This window comes from Macrobrachium nipponense, chromosome 10, assembly GCF_015104395.2.
Source record: "Macrobrachium nipponense isolate FS-2020 chromosome 10, ASM1510439v2, whole genome shotgun sequence".
In the NCBI taxonomy this organism is placed as follows: Eukaryota; Metazoa; Arthropoda; class Malacostraca; order Decapoda; family Palaemonidae; genus Macrobrachium; species Macrobrachium nipponense.
Window position 1 is genome coordinate 68,601,153 of NC_087204.1, and position 21,752 is coordinate 68,622,904.

The following is a 21,752-nucleotide window of genomic DNA, read 5'->3' on the forward strand; positions in this document are numbered from 1 at the left end:
TTGATCCCACTACCTTCTCAGCAGTGGTGATGCAACAGGTAGGAGAGATGGTTGGTTCGCAGGTCTCCGCCCTCGGAACCAAGTTCGAACAGATGTTTGCACAGCTGTCGAACACCCTTAGTCAGTCGGGCCAGTCCATCCAAGATCTCTCTAACAGAGTTAGAGAGAATGAGGACCGAGTAGCTGGGCTTGCTCAGGCTCCTCATCCAGTCTCCCCAGTAGCAGGTGCTGGCATTCTCCAGCTACCTCCTTATGAGTCGCTACCAGCCTTCTCCATGGATAACCCATGGAGAGTGGCCGCTTACGCTCCATTCAAGGACGGTATGATCTCTGTCCCGGAGTGTGGAACTCGAAGGATTGAGGACTTCGAGTTTTATCCTCCGGGATTGACTCAGCCTTTCATTGGATATGCTAGGCTGACCGTGGCGGCCCTCACTAGGGAAGACAAGATCTCCAGAGAGAACGTGCTTTATAGTAGAGAGCACGCTCAACGGGAATGGGTTCACTGCCTGGAGGACTGGGAGTGTACCAACACTAAGCTCCAGGCTTTCAAGAGTCCTTTCACTATTTTTGCGACGGAGGAGGAGGCTTCTCTTCCGTTCGCTACCAAAATAGTGGAAGCGACTCTTCAGGCAGTCCTCAAGGATGAGCCATGCCACAGCTGAGGGAAGCGGATTCTACTTCTCCGCTCTTTCCAGCCTTCGGAGAATTGTGGGAGAACTTGCCTGCCACATTCACGCTTGGTAACGCTCAAACCAGACTGTGCAATGGACCAGTTTGGCGAAAAGCAAGACTTCCAAGGCTGCCTGATACCTTGATCCAGGCAGAGTTCGATGCTCGAACTAGGTTTGGGAGATCCCTCAACTCTTTAATTATCACTGAGATGGCGGCTCTATCGTATGGCACAGAACCTCTATTTAAGATTCTGGCCAAGTCTCAGCTGCAAACAGTTCAGACGGATGCTTTCGACTTCTTCCAAGCTAGGAGGAACTGCCGAAAGCACGTTCTGCAGGAGTGCACTATTAGGCACGAACCTAATAGACTCCTGCTTCCAGCATGTGGGGGGCGGACCTCTTCCCAGAGTCCGCTGTGAATGAGGTGCACCATGAGGCTGCTAGGCTCAACCAGAGCCTTAGAGCTAGGTGGGGTATCTCCTCTAAGAGGAAACAAGAATCCGCCCCCGCTGCTGGTAAGAAACTCAAGAAGTCTGGTAAAAGGTTCCAACCTTACCAAAAACATCAGCAGCAACAGCAGTTCGTTCAGGCCGTCCCAGTTACCCAACAGGGACAACCATCAACCTCAAAACAGACCCAACCCATCCTCCTGTTGTCTCCTCAGTCGCAACCCTCGACCTCCTACGCACTCTCGCCGGCCTTCAACTCTATGTATGAAAGCCAGGCCTACCCAGCCTTTAATAGGTTTTCTAGGGGTAGCTCCACCCCATAAACGTCTTGGAAGCAATGGCAGTATTTCTTACCCTGAAGAGACTTCTTCCCCCGAAAAAGTCTCATCTAAGACTAGTTTTGGACAGTGCAGTGGTAGTTCATTGCATCAACAGAGGAGGGTCCCAAATTCTAACATGTGAACCATGTCATGATAGCCATCTTTGCACTAGCAGACAAACACAAATGGCATCTGTCCGCCACTCACCCTGGCGGGGGTAAGAAATGAATAGCAACGCTTTGTCCCCTCTTCGGTCCCTTCCTGAATCAGAATGGTCCCTGGACGACAGTCATTCCAGTGGATATGCCGGAGAGTCCCCAGGTCTCCAAGTGGATCTCTTCGCTTCACAAGCAAACCACAAGCTCCCTTGCTATGTGGCCCCCAACCTGGACCCTCTGGCTTATGCCACGGATGCCCTGTCGTTAGATTGGAATCAGTGGAGAAAAATTTATGTCTTTCCTCCAAGTGAATCTTCTCTTGAAAGTCTTGAGCAAGCTGAGGACTTTCAAGGGACTAGTAGCTCTGATTGCTCCAGACTGGCCCAAGAGCAACTGGTATCCTCTGCTTCTGGAATTGGGTCTCCGACCTCAACGGATTCCCAATCCCAAGCTGTCACAATCAGTACAAATGAGGACTGTGTTCGCTTCCTCAGGAATTCTTCAGACCCTAACTTTAGGAGGACTTTCATGAAGTTTGCGGCTAACAAAGATGCTAACATTGATCCACAAAACATCCTCTTCCTAGAATCAGATAAGAGAGAGTCAACTATTAGACAATATGACTCAGCTGTTAAAAAATTAGCATCCTTCTGAAAGAATAAAGCACTACAACCATGACAGTTAACTTAGCTATATCCTTTTTCAGATCCGTGTTGAAAAAGGTGAGCAGCTAGCACTATTACTACTCATAAATCGGCTTTGAAGAAGATCTTCCAGTTGGGTTTCCAGATAGACCTAACAGAATCTTACTTTACGTCTATTCCTAAAGCCTGTGCTAGACTTAGACCTTCTCAAAGGCCTACTGCAGTCTCATGGTTCTTAAATGATGTCCTCAAACTAGCCTCAGATACTGACAACTCGTCTTGTACATTCATAATGCTTCTTATGGACTTCATGAAGTTTGCGGCTAACAAAGATGCTAACATTGATCCACAAAACATCCTCTTCCTAGAATCAGATAAGAGAGAGTCAACTATAGACAATATGACTCAGCTGTTAAAAAATTAGCATCCTTCCTGAAAGAATAAAGCACTACAACCATGACAGTTACTTAGCTATATCCTTTTTCAGATCCTTGTTTGAAAAAGGTTTAGCAGCTAGCACTATTACTACTATCATAAATCGGCTTTGAAGAAGATCTTCTTCCAGTTGGGTTTCCAGATAGACCTAACAGAATCTTACTTTACGTCTATTCCTAAAGCCTGTGCTAGACTTAGACCTTCTCAAAGGCCTACTGCAGTCTCATGGTTCTTAAATGATGTCCTCAAACTAGCCTCAGATACTGACAACTCGTCTTGTACATTCATAATGCTTCTTAGAAAGACGTTATCTTATTAAGCCTAGCTTCTGGAGCTAGAATTTCAGAACTGTCGGCTCTATCCAGAGATGCGGGTCATGTGGAATTCCTCCCCTCAGGAGAAGTTCTGCTTGCTCCGGATCGTAGTTTTTTGGCTAAAAATGAGGATCCTCTTGCAAGGTGGGCTCCTTGGAAAGTCATCCACTTCCGCAAGATCCTTCTCTCTGCCCAGTATCAACTTTAAGAGCCTTTCTATCTCGCACATCCTCAAGATCCTCAGGTTCTCTCTTCATGAGAGAAAAAGGTGGTACTTTATCAGTAAAAGGAATTAGACAACAGATCCTTTACTTCATTAAACAAGCCAATCCTGATTCATTTCCAAAAGCACATGACATCAGAGGAGTAGCCACCTCAATTAACTACTTTCAACATATGAACTTCGAGGATCTTAAAAAGTATACTGGATGGAAATCTCCGACCAGTCTTTAAACGTCACTACCTAAAGTCCTTGGAATCTTTAAAATTTTCTGCAGTAGCAGCGGGAAACATTGTTTCTCCTGATACTGTATAGTAGTCATAGTATAGATCCAGGTCTCCTTTCTACCTACCTCGTCCAACATGCCTCACCCTATCGCCATGCTATTCGGATACTCTAGCCTAGCCGCTGAGATCATATTGGTGGATTGTCCCTTATTTTTTTGCTAGGGACATCCACACTATGTACTTATAATGTACTTCAGTGTACCTACCCTTATTTTTATGCTAGGGTAGGACACAATGTGTTTGTATATTATGTAAATACCTTACTTAAGTGAATCTATTTTGTTAATTTGCATTGCATTATTGTATATTACTATGTTTAATATAAGTTAATTTTAAGTACTTTATATTATATTGGCTTTCTTTTTTATGTCATTGTTTAGCATAAGTTAGCTTTAAGTACTTAGTTTGTATTCTGTAATATACCTGATTCACTTATATTATATCCCTCTTTTTTACAACTGATTGTCATTTGTCCTTTTTCCATCTTGTCTGTTCTCTGGTACTCTTTCATAGGCCGACACGAGCTGAGCCCAGAAAAAGGATTTTGACGTAGGAAAAATCTATTTCTGGGTGATTGGCTCGTGTCGCCCTATGAAACCCACCCTGTATTTGTTTGCCCCCCCTGCAGGACAAGATGTTCATAGATTAAGGATGACCGCTAGGGGCGCTGCTGTCCGTGGCGTCCCTAGTAGTAGTAGTAGCGGCCGCATCACCCGTTAGTATCAGCTCTCTCTAGTGGGGATTTTGATTGGAAGGTCTAAATGGTGAATGACTCGTGGTAGTGATCCCACTCGCCCCCTATTCTCATACCGCGACACTGAAGGACAGCCAGGGATTTCTTTTATAGAGTGAGCGAGTCAGTTTTACTGACATTTTCTTAATTTTGTTTTCTCTGGTAATTTTAGATTAATTTTGCCTAGAAAGAATGATATTAAGGATCCTTTAGATTAATTTTGCCTAGAAAGAATGATATTAAGGATCCTTTCATAGGGCGACACGAGCCAATCACCAAGAAATAGATTTTTCCTACGTCAAAATCCTTTTTTTGTAGTCCCCAAGTCATCAGGGGGACGGAGGTCGGTCCTGAATGTCAGTGCTTTGAATTTCTTTGTTGAAAAGACAAAATTCTAGATGGAAACAAGTCAGTCTGTCATGTCATCCATTTGTCGAAATGACTGGATGATGGCCATCAACATGGAGGATGCCTACTTCCACATTCCTGTACACCCAGACTCCAGGAAGTACCTAAGGTCCATGTTCCGCAGAAGAGTTTACCAGTTTTGAACCTTATGTTTCAGTCTTTTGACAGGTCCACAAGTGTTCACCCAAGTTCTTGCTTCGCTCACCAAATGGTTGCCTCTCATGGGTATAAATAACCCTCTATTTTTTGACAATTGGCTTCTTGGATCACCCTTGAAGGAGAGGCGCATGGAAGACCTTCAGAAAGCCTTTAACTTAGCACAGGATTTAGGCCTTTGGTCAACATCCAATGGATAAGCCTTTTCAGTATCCTAGCCTCCATGGAACAGTTTGTCTCTGGGAAGGCTCCATAATGAGAGTCCTTCATTTCTATCTATGGGCCAGCTGGGACAGTAAAGCTCATCCAGACATGTTTGTCTTTTCCATCTCTCAAGAAATCAAAGATCTTCTATGGTGGAAGTCAGCTAGCAGACTGTCAGAGAGGAAGTCCCTCCTACCATTGAGCCCCGACCTAGACTGGAAGTGTCTGGAACATGGTCAAGGGAACAGAATTCCTGGGGTCAAGGAAACAGAATTCTTGGCACATCAATGCCAAGGATCTGACAGTGAGTCATTTAGGTCTTAAACACTTTGTGACGGAAGTCTAAAAGACAGTGACCGTGCATTTGGACAATACCACAGCCCTGTCATATAAAAAGTATCAAGGGGGACTCATTTGATCTCCTTTTGTGGGGGGGAGCAAAGTCACTTTCTATGGGTAGACCAAAATCTGACCAAGTGTGACTCAGTTCATTCAGGGCAAGCTTAACGTTCTTGCAGACGAATTGAGCCAGTGCAGCCAGGTACTCCCTGGAGAGTGGACTCTTCATCTACAGTTGCGCAGATCTGTGGAAACTTTCAGGGGAGACTGCTCATAGACTTTTTCACAACTCCCAAAAATCATCTGCCCTTATTCTGTTTACCAGTCCCAGACCCTCTAGCATGGGCAAAGGACACTATGCTACAGGACTAGTCGAACAAAGATCTGTATGCCTTCCTGCTGTTCTGCATGGTAAGGGAAGTACTTAACAAGTTTTGTGCCCACAAGAATGTCATGATAACATTAGTCTCCCCATTCTGGCCATGGAAGGAATGGTTCCCAGATCTCAAGCTTCTGACAGATTTCCTGAGTTGTTACCACAGCAGCCAAGACTTCTAAGACACCCCTGCCCCATTTCAGGCATTTCCACCAAGGATTGTCCACTCTGGCCTTGACAAGTAGTTACAGACTGTCAGGAAACTCCTTAGACAAAGGATTTTTAAGGTTGGCTTCAGAAGCTACGTATTGTGAAATGTAGATGTTCTTCTTCGTTTGAGGACATCTAGGGGCCTTTCTTCCTTTATGATCAAAGGGTATAGGGCAATGCTGAGTTCTGTTTTCGGCGTAGGGCCGTGGACCTTTCCTCAAATCAAGACCTGCCTGATCTCATCAAATCTTGTGATACCTCCAAACCTAAGAAATTGGAAACAGTCTCTTGGAATTTGGATATAGTCCTTAAATGGTTCTTGGGTCCTTGTTTTGAGCCTCCTTCTTCAGCTTCATTATGAGACCTTACTAGAAAGACCATCCTTGTGGTACTTCCAAAGCGGGTCAGTAAGTTACATGCTCTCGACAGATGAGTCGGATTTCCCAAGGGGATGCAGTGTATTCCTTCATTCTTGGCTTTTTGGGTAAAAACAAAAGCCTATCCAAACCTTGGCCTTGTTCCTACACTATTAGAAATTTAACAGAAGTCTTGGGCCCAGAAGATGAGGAGTGAGCTTTTTGCCCAGGTAGAGCACTGAGGTATTGCTTACATAGAAGTCTCCACAAGTCATTATCTATGTGATGTTGAAACAGTTTTTGATAAGTGCAGTATCTTGGGTCTGTTATTGGTGGCTGGTATGGTGGGGGACGAAGGGTAGGAAGCATTTCTTCCTTCCTGATTCTCTGTGCATTGACCGAGGGAGTTAAATGTATATGCTTTGTCAGTTAATGAAATCATCCTACACTGCAAAACTTCCACTGATGTAGAGGTGCTTCAGGGCTACACTGCCACACCCTACATGGTAAAGATGAGTGTCAACCAGAGGTAGTATTTACCTGCAGTAGTTCTCTTACCAAATAAGGAGCAACAAGCATTGTACCAATGCTAGCAATTTTATCTATTCTCTTAACTCATTATCATCTCTTAATGTTTTGGGGTAAAAACATCCATGATTCCCACCTCCATTTCAATGTAGGATTCAGCAATTTTATTACAGGCGGTCCCCGGGTTACGTCGTTCCAAACTTACGGCGTTTTCCTTGTGTCGCTGTTAACCATAATTTTTCAGTGCTATAAGTGGATTTATGGCGTTGTTGCCTGTTTTATGGCGCTTACAGCTCTGTAACAGCACTGTAAGTGCTATTTATTCCCATTATAATTATGATGATTTGAGTTAAGGCTATTTTTGGCTTACAGCGCCCTGCCAGGAACAGAACCCCTGCAGTAACCTGGGGACTGACTGTCCCCAGTTATCAGCAGGGGTTCCGTTCTTTGCGGGGTGCTGATAAGCGAAAACTGCCATTAACAGAAACTCTACCATTTATGGCGCCCAGTTTGGGTTAATGGCGCCTCTGTTAGGTATGTTATGGCACCAAAAATCTCTTATCGGCACCTTATGGTGCCATAAATCACTGATTTTATGGCGCTAAACTAGACCCATAAAACCAGATCGCCATTAACTGAGTCCACTGATAACCTGGGGACTGCCTTTACTTGGTAAGTTACAAATATAAGATTGACATTTTTACATAATAAAATAGTTTTATATATACTTACCAAGTAATTATGAATTGGAGCCCTCCTTCATCCCCTTACATGGACATAAGGGCACAAACAAATTGAGCTCTTTGCTGGGTTGTTTCTCTCTTACCCTGAAAGTGGGCGGGTAAAGTATATACAGTGGAACCTCGTTTTTTGTACGTATTCCACTCCAGAACATCTCATGAAGTCCAAAACATACAAAATCCAAAATAATTCCCATAAGGAATATTTAAATCCAATTAATGTATTCCAGACACCCAAAAATATAAAAAAAATACATTTTAAAGAAAATAAACACAGTTTTACTTATGGAAAACAATGAGAAATAAATATAAATGACTAATGAAATGGATACATAAACATTTAACATCACTCTTACCTTTATGGAACACTTGTTAGCATATGGAAGATGGAGAAGAGAGGAGAGGGAGGAGGAGAGGTTTTTGTTTGGAATGGGAATCTCCCTCCAGAATGACTTCAGGTATCAAGGACCTATCTGGGTTTACTTCTCTGTGTCTTTTACTGGCACATTTTGGGATTACTTCCCCTATTTGGTTTTTACTGGCACTAGGACCAGCTTGAATGTCACTGGACCCTTGTTGCACAACAAAACTATCCAGAGACATTTGTTTCTGGCGTGTCTTTAAACTTTGCCTAAAGTGAAACAAGGCATTGTCATTTTACTCCACTTTGAAAACATGTCTTTAACCCAAGAACAGCTACAAGTCTCTAGAGCGGCTGTATGGGGAACTGCTATAAGCCTCTTCAGAGCGCCATTTTCTACCTCTTCTCACAAATTCCCTCATGACATTGCTTAACATGCATTATTTATTCATGATCAAACTGTTTGTCTAGCAGAAGTTTTAATGTTTAGAACTTTATTTTACTTATATAGTATATTTATGTATAATAAAAAATTTCCCAAAGACCAAATTTAACTTTCACACAAAGGAAAAAGGGAAATTTAGTTCTTTTTAGTCAGAACTTGTTTTATATTAATAAATTAGAAATATGCATAATAAAAAGAAACATATGTAACAGCATACATGTATGCACATACACACAATATCACAACATAATGTCCTGCTCAGTAAATGAAATAAAAGACGTAGCAACTCCCAAAACCTGTCAGCACACGGCTGCTTAGTGTAAATTATGGCAACACTCCCAAATGTTTTTGTTTTTCTTTTTGAGTATTTGATGAGTTAGTGGCTGCTTAAAATACCGTATTTTCATTTCGGCGTATAAGTCGACCCTTTAAGCCCCAAAAAACTCCATGCCAAAATTAGGGGGTCGACTTATCTAACGGTAACAAAAAGTGAATCTTTATTATATTGGCAGGAATCCAGGCTTTACAGTTGGCTAATAATAATGACAGCCTTGTTGAGGTAACTTTGTATGTAAATACCAGTATTAAAAACATTTCAAACTGTAATACGACAATAATAATACATTAGAACACCCATTACCTTAAATTAAATGAAAAAAATCAAAGTAACTTGAAGAAACCCCAATCGCACAGCAAGTGTAAACATTGCGTAGCCATTTGTAGTACAGTAATTGGGAAGGATGCGTTCACTCTGACAGTTTTGTATTTACCGGGGTATTGTTCAAAAACATTTATGGTATGAAATCTTTATTTATCACTTTAAGTAAATAAAAAAAAATGGATTTAATAGTAAATATTTATTTAAAACCCTTCAAAATGACTTGAGTCATCGTCACTTGAATTAAACAATTCATCAAACAAATTATCATTCACGGTTTCATCATAAGGATCCCAGTTTGAATCTGGTGAATCAACTGCAGGTTCGTTTTCCCTCAAATGAGCCTGTTTATGCCATAGAAGAACCAATGGTCAAGGAATATTCCAACACAATTATAGAATACCGGCACGTCGTTTTAACAACCCAATCTAAACATTAACTTGAGTGGCAGTTTGTTCACTGCTATATACGTAGGCTTCTTATGCAGCGTTAGTTAGTGCTTTGTTTGTTTACATTACGCTCGGTAACGTATCTTTCGTTTCGTCATTTCTAATCATATTTGCCGGTATTCATGTTTTATATATTACACAGATTTGTTAATTAACCGAGTATATTACCTGTATTTCTTATGGTAAGTAGAGCAACATATGTACCGTAATAACATTCAGGTTATTTTATATGATACGTTTTACCCTGCTGCTTATTTTGAGCGGACGGTTGGCCTCACATTTTATAGGTCGACTATATACCCGATATTAGTTAAAATCATAAAAATTTACTCAGAATTGGGGGGTGGGGGTCGACTTATTCTTCCGGCCTACTTATACGCCGAAATATACGGTAATGGGTAATAAACATAACAAGCAGTGTGAGTTACCATGATAGTAGTTTATTTTCCATTGGGTATGTCTAAAACTCTATTTTGATAACAATGAAAGTGACTTAAGTATTTTTTTCTGTTTTCTTGTTTGTCAGAGAGAGAGAGAGAGACTACTGGGCCCTACAACAAACCCAACATACCTAACTCCCTCTTTTACAACTGACAGACCCACTACCTGTGGTACTCTCTCACCACCTGTTCATTGAACAAAATACCACATTGCGCAATCAAATGAGCTTTGATGGTTTATAACAAAGTACAATGAGAAAGAAGGAAAAATATTTTGATGAGACATGCATGAAGTAATTACAAAGGTGTTAGTAAAGTTATATATATTAGATTCTGAAGATTTTTTCAAGATAGCCACAACACTGGACTGTTGTTAAATGATAGTGATGCATTTCTCAGGTTAATCACTGAAAGTAGGCATGCCCATTCACTTTTTTAATTTTTCAAACCAGCATCTGGTAGCCTTAAATTCACTAACAGCAGCCTTGTTGTAGGCATTTTTTTTTTACTGAGATTGGCATGTAACATCCGTGTCTTTTCACAAATTATCACCTCCAACACTTTGCTACAAGTTCTTTCTTAAATTCTATAGTTTCTCACTTTTTTTTCTTTTTTTTTTTTACAGAAGGCTGCACTTGAAACTTTCTTTGGCCCCATGATGGCTTATTTAGCAGTTGCGCTCAAATAAAACAAGCACAAAAAATAAATACAAAAGCAGAAAGGGTCACAAGAGAATATAGGATGCTTTGTTTGGGTGCTCAGTACGGGCCTAGTTACGAGGTGGGCCAGGGAAGGAGTGTTTCCGGGTGTACAAATTCTGAGGAAATGTACAAAGCCTGGGTCAAAATTTCATCGACAAAAGTTGGCAAAAACTGAATTGTACAAAAACCAGGGTACACGAAAGCTGAGGTTTGGATGTATTAAACTTTATTTTATTATAAAAATGTCATTTTTGCTTATAAACAATTATATTTTTCAGACCGTATTCAGAGCAAAGTTCTCAGCCATCACAGAGAGAGACATAAAAGCTGCCATGAATACTTTAGTTGAGCCTAATGAAAATGAATCAAGGTCTGTAGATGCTAGGCAGGAGCTAGATCTTCGCATTGGATGTGCTTTCACAAGATACCAGACAAAGTTTTTCCAGGTCTGTATGGTTAGCATTGTAGGATGCAATTTTATTTGATCTATAGCCTCTGAAATAGTGACCAGTCTTGTGGACTACAAGGGTGTGAAGATGCTGTTAGTAGCTCATGTAATTGTAGTAAGAAGTAACTATTTTAGAAAAGAGCCAACTCATAGTATGTACAGGTAAATTTAATTTAGGTGTTCCATATTCAATATTATGAGATGGTATGTATTTGAAATATAATGAGGATTTTAATAATATTGTTTCTTCAGGGAAAATATGGCAACTTGGATTCCACTCTCATCTCTTTTGGCCCTTGTCAGACTCCTACATTAGGATTTTGTGTGGAGCGTCATGATTTTATTCAATCATTTAAACCTGAAACATACTGGGTTTTACAGGTAAGAGACTCTTCAGTTATTGTTATGATAATCTTCCTCATCATTGCACTGAATTTGATAAGTTGCAAATGAATACTATTACAGGCAGTCCCCAGTTATTGAGGGTGGGGTTCTGTTCCGACGGCTTGATGATAAGCGAAAATTGCTGAAAACCGAAAATGGGCAATATTTGGCGCTTATCGGCACCAGTGACCAGATTTTGTTGCCAATAACCTAAAATCAGCTATTTAAGGTGCCAATGACTGGATTTTGTCACCAATAACCAGTTAATGGTGCCTCTGTTTGTTATGTATCGGTGCCAATATACCCTATTACATATTGGCACTGATAACTGAAAATCGGTGCATTTCGGCACCAATTTTTGGCGTTAGACAAACCCCCATAAAACAGGATCACTGATGACCAAGGCCACCAATAACCGGGGGCTGCCTGTATTTAGTTGTGGCTGTCTTATACCTTGGTAATTTTCAGGACCTTCAGGATAGTACTTTTATTAGTATACGTAATGCGTACTATGCTAATATTGAAAACTTGTTATTCATTCTACCAAGATGTTTTGTCTTTTGTGGATATAATTGACTTTTGATGCTAACAATTTAGATCTCAAAGAGGACATTAGATACTTGAGTTCGAATTTGTAAGGTGTCATATAAGTCTCTTTCTTGGAACCTGGATCCCGTTTTGAAATTATCTACAGAGCCTTTTAAAAGTGTTCTGTAAAGCACTTAGCAATGAAATTTCTCATTTTGGTAGCACTGGCTACTGCAAAATGTTGGCCTCTGTAGGTTGGATGGTAGTCTTCCTTTCCTGCCTTTGTGCAGAGCTAAGAACAATTCTATGGTAATATTGCTTCTTGCAGTTGTTAAAATCCTGAATTTTATACATTCAACTTCCCTGCCAGATATATACTTAGCTATAGACTCCGTCGTCTCCGACAGAATTTCAAATTTCGCGGCACACGCTACCGGTAGGTCAGGTGATCTACCGCCCTGCCCTGCCCTGGGTGGCAGGACTAGGAACCATTCCCGTTTTCTAATCAGAATTCTTCTGTCGCCCGGGAGGGCCATCAACATTGTTGTTGTTCCTCTCGATTGGTTTTTCTTTTTTCACCGGCAATTGATTCTTCTGACGACTTTTGGTGACGTATCTGGATTGTTGGATTGGCATACGCTTTTTGTGGACTGTTTTTTGTGGACTTGATTTGGATTTTTCTTTAAAAATGTCTGACTCTGGAATGGTTGTGAGACGTTGTGTGAATGTAGGCTGTAAGGTGAGGTTGCCGAAAGCTTCGGTAGACCCTCACACGGTATGCAAGGGTTTGCAGGGAGAATGAATGTTCTTTTACTAATACTTGAAGCAAGGAATGTGAGAAATTTGAGTGAGAACGAATGGAAGAATCTAACTAATTATTTAAAAAAGTTAGAGAGAGAAAGAGTGAGGAAGGCTTCTTATAGAAGTTTAAGTAGTTCGAGATCTGAACTAATTCCTAGCTTGGGGATCTTCCCCAAGGGTAAGTATTGCTACTTCTCCTTCCATTGCAGCCCCTTCTCCTATTGCAGAACCTGTAGATTCAGCGAAGGAACTTGCGGATCTAAAAGCAGCCTTCAAGTTGATGGAAAACAAAATGGCTGCCATACAAGGTAAGGCTAGTGATTATTCAGTGGACAGTGATATGAGTGTCCCCAGTGTAGTGGAGGGGGCATCTGGTCGGCTCAGCAACGCTCCTAGGTCTAGACCTCTTCCAAGCTCACATGCCCAGAGGAGAAGGAATGTCGAAAAACCGAAAGGAGGTTGTGGAGAATCCCCACGATCAGGTGTCCCTTCGGCGGTTTCTGTGACACCCCAGACTGCCAAGGATCGCTATTGTAAAAGCGTCCTGCGTGAGTGTTTTTCGTCGTCGGGATCTTCATCTCCGAGACGTGATTGGAGGGATTCAGATCGATCTCGGCCACTCAAGAGGAGTTGGAAGCTCGACTATTGATTCGAGCCCAGAAAACTTCCCTGAGGAGTCTCCCTCGGGAGTGAAGAAGGCAAGAAGAGCCATTCTTTCAACCAGAGTGAGAAGGAGGCAGGAGGTGGAGGCTATGGACTCCTCCCCTCCTCCTTCCCCTCCTCCCGAAGAGGATAAAGAGGAGGTTACGAAGAGATTCATGATGGCGATGCAAGAGCAGATTTCGTCTTTTGTAGGAGTTCTGTCAAAGGAGCCTCCTAGAAGGAAAGACTCTTCCCTTCCGATCAAAAGATCCTCCAGACGTTATGGAGGTATCTGCCGCCAGGATCGATACTCCTACTCGAGGTGAGGTTTCCTGTACGAACCTGGATGAACCTATCAGACGTCTGGCAACCGGCCAGGAGTGAGGAGTCACCAGGAGGCAGGAGCCAAGAGACCAGGAGTGAGGAGTCAACCAGGAGGCAGGAGCCAAGAGCCAGGAGTGTGGAGTCATCCAGGCAGGAGCAGGAGCCAGGAGGCAAGAGCCAGAGGCAAGAGGCAGGAGTCCAGGAGTCTAAGAGGCGGAGCCAGGAGCCAAGAGGCAGGAGTCAGGAGTCAGGAGGCAGGAGCCAGGAGTCCGGAGTCAGGAGGCAGGAGTCCGGAGTCAGGAGGCAGGAGTCAGGAGCCAGGAGGCAGGAGGCAAGAGTCAAGAGCCAGGAGGCAGGAGTCGGAGACTCGTTCCTGGAATTTATAACTCTTCTCCAAATAGGAGCTCCTCTCCTTCAGATCGTAGGAGGTCTTGGAAGGACTCTCCCTCCAAACGTGAGCTTTCTCCTTCGTCTGATCGAGGTTTAGACGAGTTGTCTGATGACGAACCTCCTGCTAACCTGAGGGGACTCTCGAGTTATAAGGTCTTAGCCTCATTATTGCTTCAAGAGTTTGGAGATTCTCTTAGTCCGGCGGCTCCTCCTTCTCCTCGTTCTCTCTTTTCGAGCTCGGCTACGGCAAAATCTTCGGCCTTTCTGAAAATGAAGCCTGCAATATCGATGAAGAAGGCACTCCATTCTTTAGATTCTTGGATGGACAAGAAGAAAGAGTTAGGAAAGACAGTATTCTGCATGCCTCCTTCCAAACTACATGGAAAGAGAGGTATTTGGTATGGGACAGGAGAGACTATGGGTCTTTCTCTGCCTGCCTCTGCAGATGCGGACTTTTCCAATTTAGTGGAGGCCTCTAGACGTCACTCCTTAGGATCGGTCAGAGCGACGTGGAGCACTTCGGAGTTGAACCACTTTCTAAAGGGACTTTTTGTCACTTTAGAGGTGTTCAACTTTCTGGATTGGTCACTCGGAGTTCTGGCTAACAAATCTAAAGATCCGGAGTTTCTTAAAACCCAGAAATTCTCCATAGCGTCCTGTCTTGCATGGACAAGGCAGTACAGGACGGTTCGGGAGAAGTGGCTTCCCTTTTGGTGGCTGGTCTCCTGAAAAAGAGATCAGTATTTGGATCCCTATTATCAAAAGGGGTTTCTCCGAGCCAGAGGACTGCTTTATTGTTCGCCCCTCTATCGGATCATCTGTTTCCTTCTCAGTTAGTGAAGGATATATCTCGCTCGCTAACTGAGAAGGCGACACAAGACCTACTAACACAACGTCCAAGAAAGGGCGCCCTGTAGTGTCCGGCGATTAAGAAGGACTCTCGTCCTCCTCAGCAGCCCTTCGTGGAGGTACAGCGGCTCGTCCCCCTGCCAGAAAGAAGAGCTCTGACAAGAGAGGAAGGTCTTCCTTTAGGCCTTTCAAGAAAACCAAATGACTTGTTGCTCCTTCAAGCACCAGTGGGCGCCAGACTCCTGAACTTTGCAGGAGTATGGGCAAAAAAGGGGAGCCGACCCTTGGTCAGTGTCGGTCCTAAAGAAGGGATATGTAATCCCCTTCGAGAACAGCCCTCCCCTAACATCTACGCCTCGGGAACTGTCAGCGAGGTACAGAGACCCTGTAATGAGAAAGACTCTCCTTCAAATGGTGGAACAAATGTGGGAAAAGGAGGCCATCGAACTTGTGCAGGATCCACACTCCCCGGGATTTTACAATCGCCTTTTTCTAGTACCAAAGGCATCGGGGGGTGGAGACCAGTTCTGGACGTAAGCGCTTCTGGAATCGCAGTTTGTTCAGAAAAAGAAGTTTCGCATGGAAACGTTTTTTCGCTTCAGTAATGTCAGCTCTTCGTCCAGGAGATTGGATGGTCTCTCTGGACTTGCAAGATGCATATTTTCCACGTTTCCATTCACCATTTGTCAAAGAATATCTTCGTTTTGTAATAGGAGACAAGATTTTTCAATTCAGGGCTTCTGTGCTTCGGTCTGTCTACAGCTCCGCAAGTATTCACCAACCTGATGGCGAATGTGGCAAGAGGCTTCACCTAGAGGGAATAAACATCTCCCTCTACTTGGACGACTGGCTGATCAGGGCCAAGTCGGAGATTCAGTGCTTGGAGGACTTATCAGTAACAAGGAACATGATAGAATCGCTGGGATTACTCGTCAACCTCGAGAAGTCACAGCTGATCCCCAGCCAGAGCTTGGTCTATCTGGGGATTCAGATGGATTCTCGGGGTTTTCGAGTATTTCCTTCGCGAGAAAGAATCACTCGAGGTTTGTCGAAAATCTCGAGCTTCTTAGAGAGAAAGAACAGTTCAGCGAGGGATTATCTGAGCCTTTTAGGGACCCTGTCCTCACTAGAAAAGTTCTTCTCTCTGGGGAGGCTTCACCTTCGCCCTCTTCAGTTTTTCCTGAAAGGGGTGTGGAGGGTTGGAAGACGGGACAACTCTCGGACATCTTCCCGCTTCCACAAGAGGTAAAAGATCATTTGAGGTGGTGGATCCTTCCTCTTCAAAAGAACGAAGGCGTATCGCTTGCCCTGCAGAACCCAGACCAAGTGTTATATGCCGACGCTTCGGAGTCGGGATGGGGAGCGACGCTAGGAGCAAGGGAGGTGTCAGGCACCTGGACAAAGGAACAGGTGTCCTGGCACATCAATTGCAAGGAACTAGTGGCCATACACCTAGCCTTAAAGTTCTTCGAAGAGATAGTCAGAGGCGGGTGATACAGATAAACTCGGACAACACCACGGCTCTGGCTTAATACGCAAGCAAGGAGGCACGCACTCTTTCTCCCTCTTTCAGTTAACAAGACACCTGTTAACCTGGACAGAAGAAAGAGGCATAACTCTCCTCACAAGATTTGTTCAAGGGATCAAGAATGTGAGAGCGGACAGACTGAGCAGGAGGAATCAGGTCCTTCCCACAGAATGGACTCTACACGAGGAAGTGTGTCGAAGTCTTTGGTCCCTGTGGGGGAGACCTCACATAGACCTGTTTGCGACGTTCCTCTCCAAAAGAATAGAGATCTTTTGCTCTCTAGTGGAAGATCCGAGAGCCTTCGCAATAGACGCGTTTCTCCTGGATTGGTCGGGTGTGGACGCATACGCCTTTCCCCCGTTCAAGATCCTGGGGGAAGTGCTCAGGAAGTTCGTAGCTTCGAAGAACACGAAGTTAACACTAATAGCCCCATTTTGGCCAGCCCAGGAATGGTTCACGGAGGTACTGGAGTGGATAGTGGACTTCCCCAGATCTCTTCCAAACAGACCAGATCTACTCAGACAACCCCACTTCGAGAGGTTTCATCACAACCTCCCAGGTCTCGCTCTGACTGCCTTTCGACTATCGAAAGACTTGTCAGAGCGAGGGGCTTTTCTCGCAAGGCTGCGGGCTCTATCGCTAGAGCCCGCAGAGCTTCGACGAGAAGAGTATACCAATCAAAGTGGGAAGTCTTTAGGAGGTGGTGTAAGAGTCAGAAGCTGTCCTCCTCCAGTACCTCTATAGTGAATATTGCCGATTTCCTCCTCTTTCTGAGAGAGGAATCACACCTATCTGTCTCAACAATAAAGGGATACAGAAGCATGCTGTCTTCAGTATTTAGGAATCGAGGGCTAGATATTGCAAGCAACAAAGATCTACACGATCTAATTAGATCCTTTAAAACTTCAAAGGCAGCTACTCCTAGAACACCTAGTTGGAATCTAGACGTGGTCCTGAAATTCCTTTCATCGGATAAATTCGAGCCTTTACATCTGGCTTCCTTCCGCGACGTCACTAGGAAATGCTTATTCCTGGTGTCTCTCGCTACAGCCAAGAGGACGAGCGAATTGCACGCTCTAGATTCCACAGTGGGGTTCAAAGGAGATGCTGCCATCTGTTCTTTCCAGACAATGTTTCTGGCAAAGAACGAAAACCCGTCAAACCTTGGCCAGAAGTTTTGAGGTAAAAGGCCTATCTAACCTCGTAGGCAGAGAGATAGAGAGGTCTCTCTGTCCAGTGAGAGCTCTTAAATATTATTTAGAGAGGAAGAGACAGATGGGAGCTTGTCAACAAGGTCTTTGGTGTGCGGTGAAGAACCCCAAAAGACTCAAGTCCAAGAACGCCTTGGCTTTCTTTGTGAGAAGCGTAATTACGGACGCTCACAAGAACTGCTCGGAGGAATCCTTCGGTCTTCTAAAGGTCAAGACCCATGAGGTGAGAGCAGTAGCAACGTCCTTGGCGTTCCAAAAGAATATGTCTCTAAAAAATATCATTGAGACTACATATTGGAGGTGCAATTCAGTGTTTGCATCTCATTATCTGAAGGATGTGAGAGTGACCTATGAGAAGTGCTTCTCTCTAGGTCCATTTGTATCAGCAGATACAGTGCTGGGTCTTGGAGCAAAGACTGATCCTTAAATATTGTGTTTTTATCGTACATAAACCCTCTTGTCAGATATGTGCTTGGTTTTTCTATTAGCAAGCTCACTGATGTCGCACGGGAGCATAGTGTCATTGCTGGTAGGGGATCAAGGGTATGTATGGCTAGTAGGGGAGTACAAAATTTTTTTTTTGTATATTTTGTAAATGAAAGTGTAATTATGTTTCGAGTTTTTGGTTGTTTGTAAGGAGTTCGGGATAACTCCTTGCAATCCTAGAACTAACATGGATGTTAGGATCAGGTGATCGGGATCGGTGTTGTGCTCCTTGAACAAGGTGTATTGTCATGTTAGTGGAATAGCACCCAATGACAAAGGCCTTTAGGCTCTGCCGAGTAAGTGGATAAGACCCCATTGGCAGACCCACAAGAACTCTTAGCCATAGATCAATATCTCGCTGAGGCTCTTGAGGCTAAGCAGACTCCAAGGCAGTAGCCGCGAAGTCTCAGCCTAATAAGGTAGGAACCAAGGTTTATTAATACCTACAACATATGTTGTTTACCTGTCTATTTCAGTAGTTAGCTGTCTCTTACCCACCACCAATGGTGCTAATCAGCTAAGTATATATCTGGCAGGGAAGTTGAATGTATAAAAATGATATTGTCCATGTTACAATAAAGTTTTATACATACTTACCTGACAGATATATACAATTAATGGCCCACCCAGCCTCCCCGCAGGAGACAGGTGGAAAGAGAAGAATTCTGATTAGAAAACGGGAATGGTTCCTAGTCCTGCCACCCAGGGCAGGGCGGTAGATCACCTGACCTACCGGTAGCGTGTGCCGCGAAATTTGAAATTCTGTCGGAGACGACGGAGTCTATAGCTAAGTATATATCTGTCAGGTAAGTATGTATAAAACTTTATTGTAACATGACAATATCATTTTACTGCTTGAGTGGGAAATGAAGAAGTTCTTTTATGCTCTATGAATGAGCTATTACAGTTACTTAGAAGTTGCAGTAAGGAGCCTATACAGTGGTCCCCCTGTATTTGCGGGGGATGCGTACCAGAACTTAAATAAGTTGATCGTCTCGACTACCCAGTTTTCCTACTCTAACTAAAGTTTTTGAGCAGCGATACAGCTAACTACAGTGGCCTACCTAACTATAGGTGGAGATGCTAAGCGTACTAACTTAATGAGTAATATAGTCTAGCCTAAGTGATAACTACGGGTTGTCTTGTGACGACAGTCTACTCTACCCCTAGATAAGGTTACTTGAACATTCTACTTGCTACTACCCTAATGCCCTGGTACTAAATCATTAGCCTAACCTACTCAATACAGTTAATTGGGGACGCAATCATTCCAGAGTGTGGTACGCACAGCAGTGATGTGTCGCAGGAATTGTTAGAATACATGAGATGAGGGTAATGATGCCTGTGAGGATGATGAGTGGTTAATAGAGTACCAGGATGAAATGTAATGAGGTAATTATATTTAAGTGAGGGTTAGTATTACAATTTCTAGGGGTTAGAAGGTTAGTTTTACTGGCAGAGATCAGGCTGGCTACCTTCTCTGGGTAGGTGCCAGGATCACTCTGCAAATGAATATGACACTGTACCTCGGGCACAGGTGTCAAGGAGGGCATGTGGCTCTTTGGTTAGTGTGTTAATGATTTGTTAGTCCCTTCTTCTTCTTCTTATTCCTCCAGGACCTGGCTCTACCAGTCCTAGGAGTAGAACGGAGGAACCGACTCTGGGGTAAGGCCAGAAACACCGTCAGGAGCAGAGGCAGTGGTAGCCTGAGGGATTGCAGGAGAACACCCTACTTTGGGTATCTGCAGCAACCATTGTAGAGGTGGAACCTACTGCAGGGGGAGGCCCTCACTTTGGCTGCTGCGACAGCATCGTAAGGGATAAGACTCCAGACTGACTCCTGGTCGGGCAGTCCTGGTTGTCCAGAGGAGGTGAGAATGTGAGGTCTGCCGGAGGTTCATCCTCGGGCGAGAGGTGAAGGTGAAGAATGATGGACTGGAGATTGGCCATGGGCTGCGGTAAGCTCCTTGCCTGTTGGAGGATCTCCTGTAGGAGGATCCTTGACAAGGTTAGGCGCCGGCGCTAGCTCAGGGCCAGGCGCAGATGGTCAAGTTCGGTGGTGGCTCTACTTCCAGGCTGGACGGAGCTTGGGCCCACTGCCCAGTGCTGCAGGTGCACTGGCAGAGAGTTGAGGTGACGGACCTGTGACGGGTACCGGAGGTGCAATACCTCTCAGCGTGCCCTTGGTAATGGGAGACAGAGGCTCCTGTCTCTTTTGGAAGGCTGAGCCTTTGTAGAATATGGTCAGTGTCCGCTGCTGGTAGCGGCTAGGGCACCTAGGCCAATTCGTGGAGTGCCCTAGTACGTTGCAGGTCTTGCAACGGAACTGTGAATGATCAATCTCCCTCCTTGGTGAACGGGGGAGACTGTGGGTGGACGTACTTCTGGAGGAAGTAGAATTTCGATGACTCCTTGCTTTGGAGTGATTTGACGTGGGGTTAGGACCCCTAGGTTTTTTGAACTGTGAGGGAGACTCCATGTCTTGCCCTAGGAGGAGGTCATAACCTCCTGGAATGTAGCTTGCAACTGCAAGAGTACATACTTTGGAGAAAAATTAGGTCTGGTGACCCTCAATTGGACGGTCGGAAGGATCAGCTTGATATGGTTTGATACCTTCGATGGTGATTAATTGACGTCTATCGACGTTAGCCCCTCGGGGGATTCGGTCTTCCCGTATCAGGAGATTTGAGCGCCAGAGTCATCGTAGGCTCTGACGTGGCTTGGCTGATAATGGCTTTGGAGGGGTGCGACGGTTTATAGGGCCCTTAGCCGGGGGGGTCCTAGCAAAAAAGGATTTGTAACGGCCATTGCGATGGCAGGAATATTAAAATTTGCGCACCCTCCATAGTTGGCAGACATGTGACCCTTGCGGCCACAGTCCTTGGCAGAACTTGTTCCAGAACCTCTTCCGTGGCACTGGACGGTAAGGCCGAGATGGCCCCACAGGTTGCGAATCTGTGGAGTCACCAAGGCTGGCAGTGTGCTCTGGCACAGGTGAAGAGTCCTCTCTGTCAGTGATTTGAGGTAGGGAGGTTAAGGAATCCTCCGTTGAATCACCCTCGAAAACAGTTGGCGGGGTTAACTGGTGGGCTTACCTCTTCCAAAAGGGAGGAGGAGGTAGGCAGTAAAATGGTAAGAGGCTGACCAGAGACAGCGGGACTGTGAGACACAGCGGCTGTAGGGCTGGAAGCTGGCAGAGTGGCTTGAGCTAAGATACTCTCCTTACGGGCCTTCTCCCCGCTTGATTTCGAGTTCCTTCTCCTTGAGAGCAAGCTCATGTTTCTTTCTCTCTTCTTCCCTTGCCTTCCATTCTGCTTCTATGGCTTTTCTCTGGTTTTCTTTTTCTTCCCCTTTCTTGCAGGCGCGCGGCATCCTGCTGCGCCTTCATCCACTGGTCAAGTGCTGGTCCAGTGTAACCGGCCTCCTTGCCAGAGTATTATGAGGGCTCGGAGCTTCTCTAGCTCTATGGCAAAGAAGTCGCGGGAAGCCAGGGGGAAAGACCACTTTCCCTTAGGCTGTAGTAGAGGCTCTGATGAAAATGATAATAATGGCCAGG

The 21,752-nt window shown here is 44.4% G+C and overlaps 2 protein-coding genes across 2 annotated transcripts in view; both read left to right on the plus strand.

Moving 5' to 3' along the window:
- The window catches only part of LOC135224169 (DNA topoisomerase 3-beta-1-like), a 38,099-nt gene extending 26,578 nt beyond the window's left edge, over window positions 1-11,521 (plus strand). The window contains exons 2-3 of the mRNA XM_064263039.1: window positions 10,884-11,051; window positions 11,306-11,521. Coding sequence (XP_064119109.1) covers window positions 10,884-11,051; window positions 11,306-11,506 — 369 coding nt within the window. The 3' untranslated portion in view covers window positions 11,507-11,521. The remainder of the gene's footprint in view (window positions 1-10,883; window positions 11,052-11,305) is intronic.
- LOC135223662 (DNA topoisomerase 3-beta-1-like) overlaps window positions 1-21,752 on the plus strand; it is a 275,775-nt gene that overhangs the window by 192,029 nt on the left and 61,994 nt on the right. The gene's annotated exons all lie outside the window — the stretch shown is intronic.